Source organism: Hemibagrus wyckioides, linkage group LG25 (assembly GCF_019097595.1).
Source record: "Hemibagrus wyckioides isolate EC202008001 linkage group LG25, SWU_Hwy_1.0, whole genome shotgun sequence".
In the NCBI taxonomy this organism is placed as follows: domain Eukaryota; kingdom Metazoa; phylum Chordata; class Actinopteri; order Siluriformes; family Bagridae; genus Hemibagrus; species Hemibagrus wyckioides.
The window spans coordinates 2,518,496-2,540,891 of NC_080734.1; the positions used below are offsets into that span (position 1 = coordinate 2,518,496).

The 22,396-nt window shown below is 42.7% G+C and overlaps 1 protein-coding gene across 2 annotated transcripts in view; it reads right to left on the reverse strand.

The window, feature by feature from the left end:
- itpk1a (inositol-tetrakisphosphate 1-kinase a) overlaps positions 1-22,396 on the reverse strand; it is a 29,752-nt gene that overhangs the window by 3,230 nt on the left and 4,126 nt on the right. Inside the window, exons 3-10 of one of the 2 annotated variants that reach the window (XM_058379699.1) lie at positions 19,962-19,986; positions 7,748-7,873; positions 7,432-7,549; positions 5,714-5,812; positions 5,341-5,381; positions 3,754-3,919; positions 3,334-3,440; positions 1,884-2,046 (exon numbers count right to left, since the gene is read on the reverse strand). In XM_058379699.1, coding sequence (XP_058235682.1) covers positions 1,884-2,046; positions 3,334-3,440; positions 3,754-3,919; positions 5,341-5,381; positions 5,714-5,812; positions 7,432-7,549; positions 7,748-7,873; positions 19,962-19,986 — 845 coding nt within the window. The remainder of the gene's footprint in view (positions 1-1,883; positions 2,047-3,333; positions 3,441-3,753; positions 3,920-5,340; positions 5,382-5,713; positions 5,813-7,431; positions 7,550-7,747; positions 7,874-19,961; positions 19,987-22,396) is intronic. The other variant, XM_058379700.1, reaches the window with a different exon arrangement.

Sequence of the window (22,396 nt, forward strand, 5' to 3'; positions counted from 1 at the left end):
CGCTGGGCTATATGCTAACCATGTGTATCTTTTTATGTTTTTTAAAATTCTTTTCTTCTTTTTAAGATTTGAAAAAGAACGTTCTGGAAAACTCCACACAGAAATGAGGAGTAACCGGTGTAGCATCTTTCCTGCATCTTTAATGAGACCAGGGAGGTGTTGCCTCACTACTGAGCTAAAAACACCTCACACACACACACACACACACACACTGCATCACTACAGCAACAGCACAGCACAACAGGTCTCCTGCATCATGACTCACACACACACACACACACACACACACGCTGATAAATTTAACACTGTATAGCTGCAGACGCTCTGAATCTTCACCTCAGAATCTTTATTCTGCACAAACGGTAATATTTCATCAGTAAATAAATAGAAATATATGAGAAATAAAAGAAATATTAGAACAATCACAACTGAAAATAGGAAAAATATTTCAATTTTTTTTACTGTAATTTACTGAAAGTATTATAATTCATTATATATTTATTTATGATTTATTATCTGAATATTTTTGTCTATACAAGCCAAATTTTTGATGCACTTTAAAAATCCTGAATGTAAAACAAGGAGCTGAACAGATTTGTAAACCATGATCAAACTCTCTTCTACAGAAACAGGAAGATGACTCTTGAGGAACAAACACATGAGCATGACATGATCTGTAGCTGGAACATAAAAAAAAAATGAAGCCAGCTTCCTGTCTGACCCCATACTGACCCCGTGTGGTCCACACGGAGAAATGCAGCGGGACGCCACAGATCATCCGACTCTTTCAGATGAATCATATGCTAATGAATCGGTTCCTTATGAAGGCTCACTTAAAGGTAAATGAATCAGTGCTGAACACTGCTTGGGAGTGAATCATTATTTTTCGTTTAGTTCCAGCTATAAGCTTCAGATGTGGAAGCCAAAGCACTACACATCTTCTAGCAGCTTCATGATGATTAAACAGATGTTATATAGCTGTAATTTTTTTCATATTTTTTTGAGTCTTTGGGTTTTTGCAGTATGTGCTGAAACTGGTCCAGATCCTTTAGTTCAAGACCAAAAGTACATAGATCCTTCAATCAGCTCATTGAATCTTTTGATCCTGTCCGAGATTCACTGTCTTGTTCACAGATCACTGCTTGACTCGGTGAATCTTTTGTTCATTTCCGAGATTCGTTCTTCTGTCCTTCACAGATCAGTGTCTGACTCAGTGAATCTTTGGATCAAGTGTGAGATTCATCTCTCTCTTGTTCACAGATCAGTATTTGACTCAGTGAATCTTTTGAGCCTGTCTGAGTTTCTTTCCTCTCTTGTTCACAGATCAGTGTCTGACTCAGGGAATCTTTGGATCAAGTCTGAGAATGGTTCCTCTCTTGTTCACGAATCAGTATTTGACTCAGTGAATCTTTTGAGCCTGTCCGAGATTCATCTCTCTTCTGTTCACAGATCAGTGTCTGACTCAGTGAATCTTTTGATCTTGACTGACATTCACTCCTCTGTTGGTCATGGCTCAGCATTTGACTCAGTGAATCATTCAGTCATGATCAAAGATTCATTCCTCTATAATAGTTCACAGATGAGTGTTTGACACTTTGAATCTTTTGATCAAGACTCATTCTTCTTCTAATCTCATACATAGATTCGTAAATGACTCAGTGAATCTCAGCGACTCTTTAAGTGAATCTTCAAATTATGACCATGACTCCCTCCTCTCATGTTCAGTGAATCATTTAAAAAAATATTTCAGATGAATTAATATTTTCTTGCCACTGAAACCATTATAGTTCTCATTCTGGACACACCTAGCAACTGTAACCAGGTGGGCGGGGCCATGTCTGAACACAGTTTTGCTTTAAACTCTAATTGTACTCTTTTCCCACCTGGAAAGGCATTGATGTCGATGATGGCGTGTTGTCCTGTCTGGTTGTTGATGATGATGTCGATCCCAAACAGTGACACACCGAGAATCTGTCTCAAACATCTGGAAATCTTCTGGATGACATCATCACTAGGTGCCCTGCACTGACCCTCCACATTCTCCCTCTGATGAAGACACAAGGTAAGAAGTGGCATGGAAACATGAAGACAGAGAGAATACATGGAGAATACAAGAAGGAATATGGGAAGAACATGGAGAACAGGGGAAGAACATGGAGAACAGGGGAGGAACATGGAGAACAGGAGAGGAACTTGGAGGAACAGGGGAAGAACATGGTGGAACAGGGGAAGGACATGGAGGAACAGGGGAGGAACATGGAGAACAGGGGAGGAACTTGGAGGAACAGGGGAAGAACATGAAGGAACAGGGGAGGAACTTGGAGGAACAGGGGAAGAACATGGAGGAACAGGGGAAGAACATGGATAACAGGGGAAGAACATGGAGAACAGGGGAAGGACATGGAGGAACAGGGGAGGAACATGGAGAACAGGGGAGGAACTTGGAGGAACAGGGGAAGAACATGGAGGAACAGGGGAGGAACTTGGAGGAACAGGGGAAGAACATGGAGGAACAGGGGAAGGACATGGAGGAACAGGGGAGGAACTTGGAGGAACAGGGGAGGAACTTGGAGGAACAGGGGAAGCACATGGAGGAACAGGGGAAGGACATGGAGGAACAGGGGAAGGACATGGAGGAACTTGGAGGAACAGGGGAAGAACATGGAGGAACAGGGGAAGGACATGGAGGAACTTGGAGGAACAGGGGAAGAACATGGAGGAACAGGGGAAGAACATGGTGGAACAGGGGAGGAACTTGGAGGAACAGGGGAAGAACATGGTGGAACAGGGGAGGAACTTGGAGGAACAGGGGAAGAACATGGTGGAACAGGGGAGGAACTTGGAGGAACAGGGGAAGAACATGGTGGAACAGGGGAAGAACATGGAGGAACAGGGGAAGGACATGGAGGAACTTGGAGGAACAGGGGAAGAACATGGAGGAACAGGGGAAGAACATGGTGGAACAGGGGAGGAACTTGGAGGAACAGGGGAAGAACATGGTGGAACAGGGGAGGAACTTGGAGGAACAGGGGAAGAACATGGTGGAACAGGGGAGGAACTTGGAGGAACAGGGGAGGAACTTGGAGGAACAGGGGAAGAACATGGTGGAACAGGGGAGGAACTTGGAGGAACAGGGGAATAACATGGTGGAAAAGGGGAGGAACTTGGAGGAACAGGGGAAGGACATGGAGGAACGGAGAAGGACATGGAGAACAGGGGAGGAACATGGGACGAACATGGAGGAATAGGGGAGGAACTTGAGAAAGAAAGAAAGAAAGAAAGAAAGAAAGAAAGAAAGAAAGAAAAAAGGAGGAGGAGGAACGTGTAACACACCCAGGTTAAGAGAAAGCTGAGATGCTGAGATTGACTCACAGAGGTGAGGTCTGATGAAGACTCAGGCTTGGACACATGATGACTGTTAAACGATATCGCTCTTCTGTCTGTCTCACACACACACACACACACACACACACACACACACACACACACAATAATCACACTTCATATGTATATAATGTAGTAAATGTAACTAACACAGACTTCATGAATAAACATGAGCATTATGATATCACACTGCTTAAATAAATGTGATTGGTCAGCAGCCAGCAGGGGGTGGAGTTAACTCAGATGTTCTCCAATTAAAGTAAAGCTTTCTTTTCAGAAACAGTTGAAACCGTGACATCACCACAGGGACAATAAGCAGAGAAACAGTAAAAGTGTGAGAGGAAATTGTTTAACAGGAAGTGGTGTAACCTGTAGGTCCAGAGGGGAAGTTCCTAATGGAGGGTCTCTCCACTACGCTGTACGCCTCTCCCACCACAAACACCTTGTAGAGCATGGCATTGTGGTTGATAAAGCTCTGCAGCACACAGGGGGGGGTGATGTCCTTCAAGTCTTCTTCACTGAAGATGATGGCCATCTACACACACACACACAAACACACACACACACACACACACACACACACAAAAACACACACACAGTGAGTTAGTCGTATCTGCACTGAGGTTCAGGTAACCAACACACACACACACACACACAGTGAGTTAGTCGTATCTGCACTGAGGTTCAGGTAACCAACACACACACACACACACAGTGAGTTAGTCGTATCTGCACTGAAGTTCAGGTAACCAACACACACACACACACACACACAGTGAGTTAGTCGTATCTGCACTGAGGTTCAGGTAACCAACACACACACACACACAGAGGTGTGGTTAGGTTTGTTCTACAGCACTGAGATAACCAGGCTACACTATGAGTTCAGTGTGTTTATGAAGCCTGTAAACTCCCTGTGTGTGTGTGTGTGTGTGTGTGTGTACACACACTCATAAACACACCTGACCATCAGCTCACCTAGACAGTAGTAACTTATTCATGTGGAACATCCCACACAGTCAACACATTTATTCTAGGAGTCAACTGAACAATCAATTCTTTATTGATTCATTTTTTCTTCATTAATGATTCATTACTGATTCATTACTGACTCTTTAGTGATTCAGTGTTCATTAAGGCACAGGAGTAAACATTTCTACTGCAGGACAATGAAGCTGTGAGAGAGCTAGAGATAAATGATAAACACACACACACACACACACACACACACACACACACGCGTTTGCACCCTGATTTTGAACAGTCCTTTTACTTTTGTTAAGTTCTTCATTTATTTCTTATTGAATTTATTTTATACTATGCTTCTTAACGTTCTTTCTTTCTTTCTTTCTTTCTTTCTTTCTTTCTTTCTTTCTTTCTTTCTTTCTTTCTTTCTTTCTTTCTTTCTTTCAGTGCTAAAGTTTACATACTCTTTTTATCTTTCTCCTTTCCAACTTCATACAATCTTCTATCATTTTTGATATTTTTATTATTTATTTTTTGATCACTTTAATCTATTCTTCTTTTTTACCTCCTTCTCTTTTTGTTTCATTCATTTATTCAATCTTCATTTTCTATTAATTAATTCTGTCTTGTTTTCTTTAATTTGTTCTTTTTTCCTTCCTTTCTTCCTTCTATCACTATGACAGTGAGTTAGTTGTGTTTTAAGTATGCTGACAGAGACCCAGTGTCTGTACTATTAAAAATCACTAATAATAGCACAAACTTTCACCCTGCCATGTAAATGACCCGAGGCAGTGTGGCAGTGAGTCGAGGCGAGTGAGTGTGTGTGTCAGTGTGTTCTGGAGGAGGATCGTCACACAGTCATGAGACCAAACGGACATGTGCTCAATTACACAAGACAAGTTAGATCATTAACGAGGAGTGTAATTACACCACAGCACACTGCAGTGTTTCCACACACACACACACACACACACACACACACTCACTTACCTCATGAGAGTTCACACCATGCGCTACCTGAGTCTTGCACACTGTAACAGGAAACGGGAAACAAGAAAACCACAGTGTATTAGAGTCAGAAACACACAGCATCTCAGTATCAAGGATAAACACATCCTTACCTCACCTTTATACACCTGTATACATGCATATAATACATTATGAAGTGTATATGAAGGTGTATGTACCGATGGGATGGGTGATGAATGGAGTAATAACACATTATGTAATGCATATGAAGGTGTATGTACTGAATGGGATGGTGATGAATATTAATAAGATGTTATGAAGTGTATATGAAGGTGTAGGTACTGTATGGAGGGTAATGAATGGAGTAATAAGAAGTTATGAAGTGTATACGTACTGAAGGGGAAGGTGATGTCTCTTTTGCGGAGCTGCTCTAACATGTCAGGGCCACACCCACTGCTAAGCACCAGGAATGGAGGAGAACAGATCCGCTTATCTACATAAACACACAGATTAGCATATCAGCACGAGATTAGCATACTAGCACAAATGCTACTTTCTATTATAGTGTTAGAATTATAAGTAAAGGTGTTGATTAGGGTGGGGACAAAAGGGGGGGGGGTTCGTCGTGTCCTTGATTGTGTCCTGGAGGTGAATGAATAACATTCATGCTGCAGCAGTGTTTTAATCGCTTTTGGTTGTGACCTCACTCGCTGCTAAATTCTGCATGCTGATTGGTCAGAAGGTGTTGATTCATTTCCTAATAAAGCTTCTCATCCTCATGAGGGATGATGGAATGGAAAACGGTACAAACACTAGCATTAGAATTAGCTCGTGTCGCCTTGCTGATGGTGCACTTTCCAAAGACGATATCGCTCTGGTTGCCATGGTAACCGGCTGCTTTAGAGGTAAACAGCATGTAGCGCGTCTAGCGTTTCATCTTCAATCTGTTCTGCAGCAGTTTATATATAAACTCATTAAATCTCAGAGAAGAAATCGAGCTCTGAGAGATCAATCATCTCCTGACAGAAAGTGGTTTTAGTCACCGTGTGTGTATATTTTAAATTTATCCCAAGTTTAAGATGGCGAAGAGGAGCTCGGTGTAGCGGCTAAGTGCAGATGATGTGAGGTGATACGCTGAGGACTGTAGTGTTATCACTCTTTTCCCAGGAAACTGTGCTGTGTTGTTTTCTTACGCTAATATCCGTGGAAGTGGTTGCCTGGTGAGAGAGAGAGAGTCACAGGCGTGGAATTCTAAACACAGCTCTCTGCTCTATTACACACCGGAGCCAAGGCTGTTAACCTCAGCTCACATCTGGCGCAAACACACACACACAGACACACAAACCTGTTCACAGCTCAAATCTGTCTTAATATCTCTAATATCTTTTTTTATTATGTTCTGTGGTTTCATCATTCCTGTGTTTTTACTTAACAAAATCCCAACACCATCTGCCCTGATATGAGATATCTGTTATGTAAAACTACAGATCAACCCTGATTTATTCATTTCAACTCCAGTACAGTTTTATTTAATAATTTCTTAACTAAAACCTTTTCTTCTGGGGAATCCTTAAGTTCTAGGCAGAATTTTACAGCAAACACTTATAGGTTCTTTAATGTTCTTCATTTGCTCTAGTGGAATCTTTCAAGGTTTAATGTATACAGCTATAATTTTCTATCAGAACCCCTTTTAGCACTTAATTATCTAAAGAACCCATAAAGAACTCTGTGTGTTTTGAGAGTGTTTGTATTAACAAACTCCAAGCTATTGCTCATTTTTATCTCCTTGGTACCTTGTACCCAAAATAAAGATTTCTTCAAGGGTTCTTTAAGGGTTTATTGGATCACTAAGGGTTCCGAGCCTCCTGAAAGGGTTCCACTTGGCAGAGGAACACTCTGTACTCTTAGAGTTTCCAGATGTTTTTTTGTTTTATTCCAATCTGAACCTCTATGGTCCCTTATTTATTTAATGAACCCTTACAGAACCTTTGAAGAATGGTATGGAGTTACGAGAATGATGGAGGTTTTACAGCAGGGATGATTTGAAATTTTTTTTTTATCTGTGTAGATGATCCTTCAGCTGTGTATGTAGTGTGTACAGTGTGTACTGACCCTGCAGACACTCCTCCATTCTGTGAATCAGTGTGTAGGACCTGAAGCGGTCAAGTAGCGTGCGGATCCCAGGAAGAGGATCCAGGATGACGGTCTCCGGGTGAGTGTCAATATAATCCTGTCAGAAACACGGACAACACGTATGTAACGAACTCTACATTTAATAACTAATCCCACATGACTCCCAAACTGTAAACAAAGGAGCGGTCAGTCATAAAGAGCTTTAGATAACGGCTAGGAGAAAAAAGTCTGCCAAGAACCGAAATGTGTAAAGAGTTCATGAAAGTGCTGCTGTGTGATGAAGCTGTGGTTCCACCTGCACGCTCTGGACCAGTCTCTGAGCCTCGATCACGTTCTGATCAGCTTCCACGATGTGGTCCGTCAGTTTGTGGATGATGGCGTCCAGCGGGCCCTGATCCTCCAGGGGTCTGCTCAGATCCAGCTGCAGAACCACAGGACAAGATTTATTAGTAGTGTTATTATTATATTTATAGAACCGTTCAGGCACATTCCCAAGAAGAACCCAGAACAACGAACCACAAACAAAACCTTCCTCTTAACTGCTACATGCACTATTAAGGGTTCTTCAGTTGTGTCTGTGGAGGAACTCTAAAACACAAAGCTTCCTAAAACACAGAGTGTCCTTATCAGAAAGGGTTCTGTTTATCTACATCTGAGTTCCTGTAAAGACGCTCCATTCTTTAAAAAGTGCTATACAAATTTTAGGAGGCTAAGAACCATACATTATCCAATAAACCCTTAAAGAACCCTTAAAGAACCATTTTTCTAGGTGTGTATCTATATAATGTGATACAAATTCCAAATTTTTTCTCATTCTGTTCTTCTGGGAAAACCCTTAAATGTTCTGTACAGAGCTTTAGAGCAAAGACTTTCATCTAGGTTCTGTAAGGTTCTGTAGTTGCTCTGGTGGAACTCTTTAAGGTTTAATGTAGAGTCATGCATCTATAGAGTTTTTTTTTATCTGAACCCCTTTTAGATGTCTAACAGCACAAGAACCCAGTGTGTTTCAAGGGTGTGTGTATTAACTGAGTGTGTAGAAGTTATTGCTCTTTTTTTCTTCTCTGCATTTACCGGTTAGTTTCTTGGTACCTGATACGCAAAATAAAGTTCTTCAAGCGTTTTTAAGGGTTCATTGGATCAGGGGTTCCAAGCCTCCTGAAAGCGTTCCCCTTGGGAGAGAAACACTCTGTTCATTGGATACGTAAAGGTTTTTATCTTCCTACATGTTTGGACAATAGAGTTCCTGTGCAAGTTTGTACCACTGAGAGGAATTTTAAAGGTTTTATGTAGAACCCTACAGCATGTTATATAACCAGTAATGATATTCTTCTGAAGGCCTAGAACCTTTAATACATGGAAGCTTTACCTAAACTGTCTGGGTACTGAGTTGACTGGATAAATAATGTTCTTATGCCCGTTTTCTGAGCACTGTATAGATTATTCTCCTAGAGGAACAACCAAAGAACCATATAAGAAGTGCTGAGTATCTCTGATCATGTATGAGAAGATACGGTGCTGATACAGAGGGCGTACGGTCTTATCTAGACCTTTACTGATTTATTGCGGGAATAAACGGAACATATCTTATTTACACGTCTAAAGGTTATTACTGTATTCTTTAAACAGAGGAATGAACTTTGGACGTCATTGCTAATGTTTGTAATAAACACCATATGAACAACATCTCGTTTAAACACAACATCATTTAACCCGTTTACCCAGGACACTGGACGTACAGGACACTGGGGATTCCAAAGAGATGGACATTTTCACTCAGTGTACAGAAATGAATGATGTTGTGTCTGTGAGTCTGATCTAAAACGAGTCTGTCGTCTTTCAGTGTGTGTTAGACGTGTGTTTTTCCCTCTGTTGGAGAACCTTACACAGAATTTTACTGGTTTAAGATGAAATCTGAGCTGCTTTTTAGATGAACAAGCACTTGGAGAACGTCTCAGAGAGCAGAAATGGGTTTGAGATCAACATTTACTCTGAAGATACAAACATTTCTGTGGAATGGAACTTTTCTATAAATCTATCACCCCTAGTAGTCTAGAGAAAAACAGAAATCCTTCTGAACCACGACAAATTCTTAAAGTCCTGAGTGTCTACTTTCATATGAGCTTCATATTAACCTCCACTGTGGAGTGAGACATGACAAAGACACTCAATCATCAACATGGACACAACAACAACAGGAGGAAACTCAGATTTTTGTTAACCAAATAAGGATAAATTATTGTGATATATTTTTCTTAACATTTTAATTTTTTTTAAAAAATCTTTAACATTGTAAAATGTTAAAATTTGGACAGATTTTTTCAGATTTTTCAATGAATAAAATGTCATTTAATGAATGAACTAATTAATAAAATTAATTGATGAACTAAATAATTTATTTAAAAAAATAATTAATAAATTTTTTAGTAAAAAATTGCTGTATTGATGGAAAATTGTTTAAAACAGTACATGGGGAATGTGTGTGAATATTTTCATCACCTCACTCATCATCTTTCAGGAGAATCCAAATGATCTAATTTATTAGTTATTTTTTATCTCTCAGGAAATAAAGGCTTCCCGTTTGCACACTGACACATTAGCATGTAGCTGGAAAGTTTCATTTGAAGAATATGTGTTTTTTACTAGCAGACAGTTCATGTGGTGAATAAGCTTCCTCTGATTTAGTAGAAACCCTGACAGCCTTTTTCCCAGTCACAGTGAAATGTCCTACACGACCCTGAAAAAGTGATTTCTGACAGAATTAATAAGTGGCGCTGGCGTCAGGAGCTGTGTGGGCCGAAATCACTAAAAATAAAACTAAAAAGGGGAAGATCAGAGTAAATAGTGGAGCCAGATCCTGAGGGAGCGTCTCTCTGGAGCATACTGATATTCTCTGGAAGAAAGAGGCGGGATTTTTGGCAGAAAGGATGAAGCTTATGGATGGATGGAGGAGGAGGAAGGAGGAGGAAGGGGCTTACATCATTATCTAAGGTCATCAGGTTCGAGGTCGTCGTTTACGGGGCCGTGCCTGATCATCGGGCTGTAGGAGAGGAGACGCTTCCTGTGCGCTTTTATACACGATGCCATGGAAGAAATATGTTTTGTTCCCTAAAGAGCCTTTTTTGGTTTCCGTCTGCAATGGTTTGACCATTTTTCTTGTTATGATAATAAACAGAACAATCATTTCAACCACAGAGATCCTTTCACACGGTGCTGCCATGTACAGTGGGAAAGTTCCTTCAGTTCTCTGTGGCAGAGAAGAAAAGGGACTGGGTTTAAAGTTTAAGGGCAGGATGTAGAGGAACATCACTTTCCACTCAGAACTTCAGGAGCATCAGGACTTCAGCATGCTGAAGCTTTCATTCAGATAAGTGCACAGAATGTATCAGGTGTTCTGTGGGTGGGGTTTCTATGGGCGGAGCCTGTGAGGGTGACTCAAATTTGTGAAACGTGAAAAGGAGAAGAAGTTGTTTCTGTAAATGTTCATACAGCTGGCACATACACACATAACAGACACACACACACACACACTGCCTCAAGCCATGCTGAAGTTTAAATGGTGTAATAAGTGGGTACACACACAGGACTCACAGCATATACACACACAGCACACACACAGTCCACACACACAGCATATACACACAGGACACACACAGTCCACACACACAGCACACACACAGTCCACACACAGCATATACACACAGGACACACACAGTCCACACACACAGCATATACACACAGGACATACACACAGCACACACACAGTCCACAAACACAGCACACACACACAGTACGTACACACACAGTCCACAAACACAGCACACACACACAGTACGTACACACACAGGACACACATACAGTCCACACACACAGCATATACACACAGCACACACACAGTCCACACACACAGCATATACACACAGGACACACACAGTCCACACACACAGCACACACACAGTCCACACACAGCATATACACACAGGACACACACAGTCCACACACACAGCATATACACACAGGACATACACACAGCACACACACAGTCCACAAACACAGCACACACACACAGTACGTACACACACAGTCCACAAACACAGCACACACACACAGTACGTACACACACAGGACACACATACAGTCCACACACACAGCATATACACACAGCACACACACAGCACACACACACAGCATATACACACAGCACACACACACAGCATATACACACAGTACGTACACACACAGGACACACATACAGTCCACACACACAGCATATACACACAGCACACACACAGTCCACACACACAGCATATACACACAGCACACACACACAGCATATACACACAGGACATACACACAGCACACACACAGTCCACAAACACAGCATATACCCACAGGACATACACACAGCACACACACACAGCATATACACACAGGACATACACACAGCACACACACACAGCATATACACACACACACAGATCAGTTATCAGTTGAGTTTAAAGTGACCTACTCCAGCTTCCAGAACCTTCTCTGTTCTCTAGCCTTTATTTACAGTCTCTCCTGATCCAGCCTGTTCTTCCTGAATATCAGTTCTGTGTGTGTTTCCTCTGTGTGTGTTTCCTCTGTGTGTGTTTCCTCTGTCTTTACCTCCACACTCTAAACACACACGTTTACTGCAAACACTTCCTCATGATTAGTGCTGTGCTTTATGCCTCGCCTCGCCTCTGAGGATTCCAAATCCTTAAAGATGAACCTGAGCTCCAACCTGCACCAGGCACCTCGAGATCAAACAAATTACAATAAAAACAGTCCAGTTTATAGATTTCATTCATTCTGAGGCTCTATACAGAACCCTACACCCCTGTACAGCTGTGTGAGAAGGTTCGAATTCAACCCTGATTTTGACCAGGAACCTTTAAAGAACCCTTTTTCCTCTAAGAGTGTGTATACCTGAACAATAAAGATTCCAGAAAATGTTCTTTACAGATGCCATTAGAACCTTTGTATTTATTATCTAATCACATCTGTCTCGACACTCACATCTGTCCCTGCACTCACATCTGTCCCAGCACTCACATCTGTCCCTGCACTCGTATCAGTCTCAGCACTCACATCTGTCCCTGCACTCGTATCTGTCCCTGCACTCGCATCTGTCCCTACTCTTACATCTGTCCCTGCACTCGTATCAGTCTCAGAACTCACATCTGTCCCTGCACTCGTATCTGTCCCTGCACTCGCATCTGTCCCTACTCTTACATCTGTCCCTGCACTCGTATCAGTCTCAGCACTCACATCTGTCCCTGCACTCGTATCTGTCCCTGCACTCGCATCTGTCCCTACTCTTACATCTGTCCCTGCACTCGTATCAGTCTCAGCACTCACATCTGTCCCTGCACTCGTATCTGTCCCTGCACTCGCATCTGTCCCTACTCTTACATCTGTCCCTGCACTCGTATCAGTCTCAGCACTCACATCTGTCTCAGCACTCACATCTGTCCCTGCACTCATATCTGTCCCTGCACTCGCATCTGTCCCTACTCTTACATCTGTCCCTGCACTCGTATCAGTCTCAGCACTCACATCTGTCTCAGCACTCACGTCTGTCCCTGCACTCGCATCTGTCTCTACACTCACATCTGTCCAAGCACCTGTATCTGTTCCTACACTCACATCTGTCTCTACACTCACATCTGTCTCAGCACTCATATCTGTCTCAGCACTCGCATCTGTCCCAGCACTCGCATCTGTCCCTGCACTCACATCTGTCTCTACATTCACATCTGTCCCAGCACTTGTATCAGCCCCAGCACCCACATCTGTTTATTATTTCATAAATCTGATTTTTTTTTTTTAATCTGATTTTTTGGAAGCTTTATTTTCACCTGTGCTTTAAAGAACCCTTGAAGAACCCTGTGTCTGAGTGTGCATTGTTAAAAATAAAGCTTCTAGAAACAGGGATTTTGGAAACAAAGGTTCTTCAAGGGTTCTATAAGGCACAGGAAAACATCCTTTACAGTGATGCCATGGTTCCATCAAGAACCGTTCTGATTGGTGCTATAGAAAAATCTTTGCCTTGTGCCTCTTTGGGAAAGTAGGACCCTACATTATAAAAGTGTAAAAGCACCACAACAGGTTCTAGGCGTGAAGAAGAAAATTACGAGCAGTAACCTGGAGTGTGTGTCTGAATCTCATCCTGATTATACACACTCTTCGGAATAGAATGTTCTTGGATAATAAAGCGTTCTCAGCTTCCACAGAGGGTTCTGATGGTTCTGATTGGCTGAGTGACTTTCAGGGTTCTGCGTGTCTGAAGAACATTTGAGAGTGTCTGATATGAATCAGAGACACATAGTAACCGCAGCACTTATCAGAGGAACCGGGCGATTATCTCATCGATTATTTCACTGAGATTGATTGTGACTAGGTGTGACATAGCAAGATAAAGTGTGTGTGTGTGTGTGTGTTCTACTTGTGTCCACACCCTCTGTTTTCTCTTCAATCTAGCCTTGACAATGTCGTCGCACTCAGCACTGAATGGACTGTGTGTGTGTGTGTGAGTGTGTGTGTGTGTGTGTGTGTGTGTGTGTTTTAGCTGAGTCAGTCCTTATCTCGAGCTGTCTGTCAGATATTAAAGAGCTCGGGCTGAAGGCTGCAGGACCTTGACCGAGTCTCCCTGCCCTGCCCATCCATCTATAACCAACCTACACACACACACACACACACACACACACACACACTTACACTTCCCCAAACAACAGTCCCTGAACAGATGCCCTGTGGTACATATCAATCTGTTTTGTGTTTCAGTGCTCAGTCCTGATTAGTTTTCCATGTGTGTGTGTGTGTGTGTGTGTGTGTGTGTGCGTGTTCAGAAACACACCTGGAGAAACTCACACAGTCATCTCTATCAATCCCAGAGACGGGCGTGTCTTCACACTCACTCCCTATATTAATACACAATGATTGTTCTGAGTTTTATCCTGTGGTTGGTCTAGGGGGCGTGGTCAGGATGATCATTAGAAGGTCACATGACCTGTTAGCTGTACCTGCGCTAGAACATGATAACCACAATAAAACCTCCAGAGAACTCACGTGTGTGATAAATCTTACATATGACCTAGATCATCATCTACACTCCACTGTCCTGCGATTTTCACTTTTTATTCTGATATGAAGCTTTTTTCCCACAATGCAATTCTGACCACGTGACAATTCAGGAGGATAAACGTCAGATGAACATCATGAGGTTGTGTCTCCTGCCCTGAGGCAAACACGTCCATGTTTATGTGACAAATAAAGACTTCAGGAATAATCACATGACACACCTCCTCCCATGACAGTAGTCTTTACTACACCGGAGATCAGACAGCCGGGTGAAGCTCAGGATCAGATCTATTTTAGTTAGAGTCGGTTTCAGCAGCGTTACATCAGACACCTGACCTGTTTCAGTTTTCCTTTATAAAACTTATGAGGTTTCTGTTTAGCGGCTAAACTTCACGTGTTTAATGTCATGTTTTTCTCGCTCACTTACAACTGTACTTACATCTGTCCCTGCACTCACATCTGTCCCTGCACTCACATCTGTCCCTGCACTCACATCTGTCCCTGCACTCACATCTGTCCCAGCACTCACATCTGTCCCTGCACTCACATCTGTCCCAGCACTCACATCTGTCCCTGCACTCACATCTGTCCCAGCACTCGCATCTGTCCCTGCACTCACATCTGTCCCAGCACTCGCATCTGTCCCTGCACTCGCATCTGTCCCAGCACTCGCATTTGTCCCTGCACTCACATCTGTCCCTGCACTCACATCTGTCCCAGCACTTGCATCTGTCCCAGCACTCGCATCTGTCCCTACACTCGTATCTGTCCCTACACTCACATCTGTCCCAGCACTCGCATCTGTCCCAGCACTCGCATCTGTCCCTACACTCGTATCTGTCCCTGCACTCGTATCTGTCCCTGCACTCACATCTGTCCCAGCACTCGCATCTGTCCCTACACTCGCATCTGTCCCAGCACTCGCATCTGTCCCTACACTCACATCTGTCCCAGCACTCGCATCTGTCCCTGCACTCGTATCTGTCCCTGCACTCGTATCTGTCCCTGCACTCACATCTGTCCCTGCACTCACATCTGTCCCAGCACTCACATCTGTCCCTGCACTCACATCTGTCCCAGCACTTGCATCTGTCCCTGCACTCGTATCTGTCCCTGCACTCACATCTGTCCCAGCACTCGCATCTGTCCCTACACTCGTATCTGTCCCTGCACTCGTATCTGTCCCTGCACTCACATCTGTCCCAGCACTCGCATCTGTCCCTGCACTCGTATCTGTCCCTGCACTCGTATCTGTCCCTGCACTCGCATCTGTCCCTGCACTCGCATCTGTCCCAGCACTCGCATTTGTCCCTGCACTCGTATCTGTCCCTGCACTCGCATCTGTCCCTGCACTCGCATCTGTCCCAGCACTCGCATCTGTCCCTGCACTCGCATCTGTCCCAGCACTCGCATCTGTCCCTGCACTCGCATCTGTCCCAGCACTCGTATTTGTCCCTGCACTCGTATCTGCACTTGCATCTTCATGTTGTGTGAATCAGCCGTTTTGGTGGTTGCCAGATTTTGCATTTAAACACAAACAATCGCTATTGAAACTCTAAAAAATTAAAAATGTAAAAAATAAATAAATGAATAAAAATCAGGTGAAGGAAAATACAGCATACAGATTGAGGAAGAGATGTAACAGGATGCAACATAAAAGCATGAAAAAATAAATTCAGGATAGAAATTACAAAGCTGAAAGTTTATCCTGAATTTAATTCACTGTGTTTCTGAGTTAATTAAATCCTACAGATAAAAGCCTGCGTGTGAAGGATGTGTAAATCTAAACCTCACACCTGAGCAGTGTTTGGGGAAGACTTTCAGGGACAGACTGTGGAAGTGGTTTAACTAAAAAACTGTGGAGTAATGCAGAGTTACACACGTCTCTGAGCTTCACACGTGACACCATCCCACACGTTCACTCCAGCCAGGAGGTGATTCACCCCCAGCGCTCGGTGATGTCATGCTCGAACCTTTATACACTTTCAGGAATGGAAATATTTATTAGCTGTAACGTAGCAGCTCTTTTTAAAGCCTGTGATGTAAACATTCCCAACCTGAGAGCATTTCCTGTAAGCCAGGCTGGAGTTCCTGATAATAACCACACAAACATTAGACTCATCATTACCTCGTGTTTACAGATGAATCAAATATTTACTCCAACAATCCATTTTTTCTGTTTAATTACAATTCTCATATAAAAAAACAACAACAGGAAGTTAGGAAGTTTTTTGTCATGTAACAGAGATAGATCAATGATACACGACTAGCGTTTGTCCAGTCAAGTCCACCTTTGTAAAAGTCTTCCAGGAGACATAGGGCATTGAGGACAGGCTTGTCCATTAGTGTGAATAAAATTCTTCTTCTTCCTCTTCTCCTACAGCACAGGGGGTGTTTACATATCTACATGAGACGAGTCAGACCTAATGTTTACAGGATGACTGAATTAATACTAATATTTTGGCTCAGCATGATGACATCATCACCTCCAGCTTCTGTGAAGCATTTCATTTATAGTTTACATAAAATGACGATTTTTTTGTACCAACATACACTATGTGGCCAAAAGTTTTGGGACGTCTGCCTTTACATGCACATTGAATGTAATATGGAGTTGTCCTGCCCCTATACAGCTAAAACAGCTTTAACTCTTCTGGGAAGGCTTTCCACAAGGTTTAGGAGTGTGTTTATGGGAATTTTGACCGTTCCTCTAGAAGAGCATTTGTGAGGTCAGGCACTGATGTTGGACGAGAAGGTCTGGCTCACAGTCTCCGCTCTAATTCATCTCAAAGGTGTTCTATGGGGTTGAGGTCAGGACTCTGTGCAGGTCAGTCAAGTTCCTCCACACCAAACTCACTCATCCATGTCTTTATGGACCTTGCTTTGGTCACTGGTGTGCAGTCATGTTGGAACAGGAAGGGGTCATCCCCAAACTGTTCCCACAAAGAGCATGAAATTGTCCAAAATGTCTTGGTATGAAGCTGAAGCATTAAGAGTTCCTTTCACTGGAACTAAGGGGCCGAGCCCAACCCCTGAAAAACAACACCTGAACTCAATGATGTGGAGGGGTGTCCCAAAACTTTTGGCAATATAATGTAGAAACAAACCAAGATATCAAGCCAACACATTCCCAGGGGTCATTTACGTGTTCTCGCTCTAACGCTAGCTGATGAATCGTCTTTGCGCTTTTCCGTCTAAACTGCAGGATGTTTTTCTTTAAATCGTTCAGAGCAACTTTTCTACCTTTACAGTGTAACTAGCTGATGGAAGAACTGTAGGATTTCTAACGTCCTATTTTCCTGAAGCCGCTCCATCAGCACTCCATCACGTTCTACTGAAGCCAGACAGGAAGTGAGGGATTCAGGACAGGAAGTTAGGATTATTGGGAAGATGTTAGGTATAAGTTTGGTCTATTACGCTTCGAAATCACACTGCAGCAAAAAAAATCGAAAGTTTACTGATTTCACTCGAGAACCATTTCAAGTGATTTCATTCCATCTACAATCAATGAAATGATTTTTTTTTACTTTTTTTGATTTCTGGGGTTTTTTTGTCCTCTTTCATGTTTCTAATCTCGAATCAATACCAGAAAATTTAGGGAAGTTTTAATACATGTGTGTTTGTGTTAAACTGACACTACAGATGTTTGTATAGAAGGTGAAGCTGTAATCTGTTACGTCAGAATTGATCGGAAAAATCTGAAATGGAAATGACGAGTTTAACAAAACCCAACATTCCGATGGGACCTGATGTAAAGTTTATTGCATTTTATCAGAGGAATAATGGAATATTTTTTGCTTATTGATATAAAAATGGATCTGATGCAGTAATAATAATAATAATAATAATAATAATAATAATAATAATAATAATAATAATAACAAGTTTGAATGTCTTTAAAGTCTCTGTGAACCTCCACAGCTCTGAGTAATGGAGTGAAATCTGGCTGGTTTGTGATGTAAAGACTCTGATGTTGATTTTCCACCAGCGCACTAAAGCGTTACAGGAATAGTGGAGAACATCCAGAACCGTAGCAGGACTGGGAAACTGTGTGTACTGCTGCTCTAACAGATCAGATAATCAGACACGCAGCTGTGATTCGTTAGCGTGGAATCTGAGAATCAGCAGCTAATCAGAGTCGTGGATTAGATTAGTGCAGATATCAGACCGGAGAATGCGGATTGTTTAAATATAACACACATTACTGAGCTCGGTATGTTAAACACAGGGGATTATTGCAGTACATGCCCCCTCTGTGTCCTGATCTGAGTGTAGAGCTGCTCTTTCTCTACGCTTTTCCCTCTCTCAGCTGTAAAGGTCAAGTTATTTTATTTTATTTCCTCTCTGAGCTGTAGAGCGAAAAATCTGACCATTAAAACACGATCATACCTCCAGTATACACTGGTGTGTGAATCAGGACTGCAATCAATCAGCAGAACATTAAGTGAGTGTGAAACTATTGGAGCGGGTTGCCAAACAGGCATTTCACTCATTCTGCTACTAAAAGAACAGATGTAAGAGAGAGATGTAATATCAACATAAATGTCTTCTATGAGTAAACTTTCCTTTCATAGATGAAAGATCAAGATAATTACATCTAGGAACAAAAGTTCACCTGCTGCCTTAAAAACACTCCAACTCACAAGATGTCGAGACACTGGAGTGCTTTCAGTGTCATTTTGGAAAATTAGAAATTTTACATCAATCCGTGTCATGACCCTCGGAGAGAAGAATTCAGTTCACATGACCCGATGGATCGATCCCGTTTTAGTGTTCTGTATTCACTCATACACACTGCACAAAAAATAGCTTACTGAAGTGTTCTTAGCTCCCTAAAGGACTTCTCTCAGTTACAGTTCAACATCATATCTTTCCCCAGAAAACACTGATCCCTCATTCACTCACTTCACTATCAATATTTACACCAGGAACGTTTCTCTGATTCAGAGTCGAGTTCACGCTCACCGAAAATCCCACATGATGGGAGCAAATCTGATGTTAATTCTAAACAGAGCTGATGTTAATTCTAATAAAGAAGAAGAAGGAAGAGAAGAAGGAGAACAAGAAGAAGAAGGAGCGGGAGGATGAATAGGAGGAGGAGAAGAAGAAGAAAAAAAGGATGAGGAGATAAAGAAAAAGAAGATGGAGGAGGAGGAGGAAAAGTAGAAGAAGTAGATGTAGAAGAAGAAGAAGAAGAAGAAGAAGAAGAAGAAAATAAGAATGAGAATGAGAAGGAGGTAAAGAAGAAAAAGAAGTAGAAGAAATGGAAGGAAGAGGAGGAGGAGGAGAAGAAGAAGAAGAAGAAGAAGGTTTCACACCACACCAGATCTCCACAGCAAACACACACATCAGCTAGTTTTAATCTCCTGGAGGTGATGGAAGTTAAGTTTGTGGATGAAGTTCCTCACCTGAACCATCTCAATGCCTCGCTTCCTGAAACACACAGAGGGAAGAGACTTTAGTGATCAGAAGAAACCTGGAGCTTTATCATCTTTCTGTCATGAAGCAGAACTTCAGTGAGAAGCTTAACCTATATAAAGAACCCATGAAGAACCCATGCTCAGGTTTAACCCCTCCTAACCCAACACCTGGATAACATCTGCTGCATCAATTGTCTCAGAGTCACACATCAGTCACATGGGAAACATAAATGACGTCACTTCCTGTCATGAGATTAACCCTACTCACTGCACTTCCTATTTCTAAAAAAAATAAAATATCTTGTGATCAAATATAAAGTGATGGAATATTTACTGTAATGCCAGAGGTCAGTGTGTGTGTGTGTGTGTGTGTGTGTGTGAACCTTTACAATCTTGCCAAAGATTTAAGTTTAGTATAAAAACACAAAAATCAACATATATTGAAAACAGAAATTGAGAAAATCTGGTTGCTTAGCAACTGAATAGAGAATCTATTCATTCACATAGATTGAACTGAACTGAACACACACACACACACACACACACAGTCATGTAGTCATGTTGTGTTGCAGTAATACACTCCAGAGCTAACACACTGCTGCATGTAGAGGAGAGTGTGTTATTAATCTTCCACCACCCAATCAGGACCAGATATGAAAACGGTCAATGGTCAAGGTGACACACACACACACACACACAAACAAGTTTGATGAAGGGCCAAATTGTGATGGCTAGACCACTGGATCAGAGCATCTCCAAAACTGCAGCTCTTGTGGGGTGTTCCTGGCTGACCTGTGTGATCTGATCCAACAGACGAGCTACTGTTGCTCAAACTGCTGAAGATGGCAATGCTGGTTCTGATAGAAAGGGGTCAGAATACACAGTGCAGGACAGTTTGTTGTGTATGGGGCCGCATAGCCACAGACCAGTCAGGGTGCCCATGCTGACCCCTGTGCACCACAGAATGCACCAACAATGGCCATGTGAGCATCAGAACTGGACCATGGAGCAATGGAAGAAGGTTTCCTGGTCTGATGAATCACGTTTTCTTTTACATCACGTGGATGGCCGGGTGCGTCTGCGTCTCTTACCTGTGGAACACATGGCACCAGGATGCACTATGAGGAGAAGGCAGTGTCCTGCTCTGGTCAATGTTCTGCTGGGAAACCTTGGGTCCTGCCAACCATGTGGATGTTACTTTGACACATCCCACCTACCTACAGACCATCTACACCCTTTCATGGAAACGGTATTCCCTGATGGCTGTGGCCTCTTTCAGCAGGATAATGCACCGTGCCACAAAGCAAAAATGGTTCAGGAATGGATTGATGACCACAACAACCAGTTTGAGGTGTTGACTCCGCCTCCAAATTCCCCAGATCTCAATCCAATCCCAGCATCTGTGTGATGTTCTGGACAAACAAGTCCCATCCATGGAGGACCCACCTCATAACTTAGAGGGCTTCAGGGATCTAGTGGAGTCCATGCCTAGATGGGTCAGGGCTGTTTTCGCAGCAAAAGGGGGACAGACACAATATTAGGCAGGTGGTCATAATGTAATGGCTGATATGGGTGTATGTACATACACACTCACTCACACACAAAGTGAGTGTGTGATGTCAGAAATGTTCCTCTGTAAAGCAGCCAGCAGCAGTGTGTGTGTGTGTGTGTGTGTGTGTGTGTGTGTGTGGTCGTCTCACTGCACTCTCAGGTAACCGCTGCACTTTGTCCACGTTCTGCCTTTTTATGGCTAAAATTCCCCGGAGGCGGAGTTACTGTCTCATAAAGACTCCTGAGAGCTGACCTGAACTCAAACATCCACTAAAACTCATCACACTGAAACACAAGAGAAACACGGCTCCTCAGAGGAGACTGAGACTGACCACTGTCTACATCACAGGACAGAACCTCCACACTGTCTGATCTAACCACCATCCAGTCCACTGTCTGATCTAAACACCATCCAGCCTGCTGTCTGATCTAACCACCATCCAGTCCACTGTCTGATCTAACCACCATCCAGCCTGCTGACTGATCTAACCACCATCCAGTCCACTGTCTGATCTAAACACCATCCAGTCCACTGTCTGATCTAACCACCATCCAGTCCACTGTCTGATCTAAACACCATCCAGCCTGCTGACTGATCTAACCACCATCCAGTCCACTGTCTGATCTAAACACCATCCAGTCCACTGTCTGATCTAAACACCATCCAGTCCACTGTCTGATCTAAACACCATCCAGTCCACTGTCTGATCTAAACACCATCCAGTCCACTGTCTGATCTAAACACCATCCAGTCCACTGTCTGATCTAAACACCATCCAGTCCACTGTCTGATCTAAACACCATCCAGTTTTAAATCATTTAGGTTTAAAAACAATTATTAAGAATTTCTTCATTCTTTTATTACAAACTTT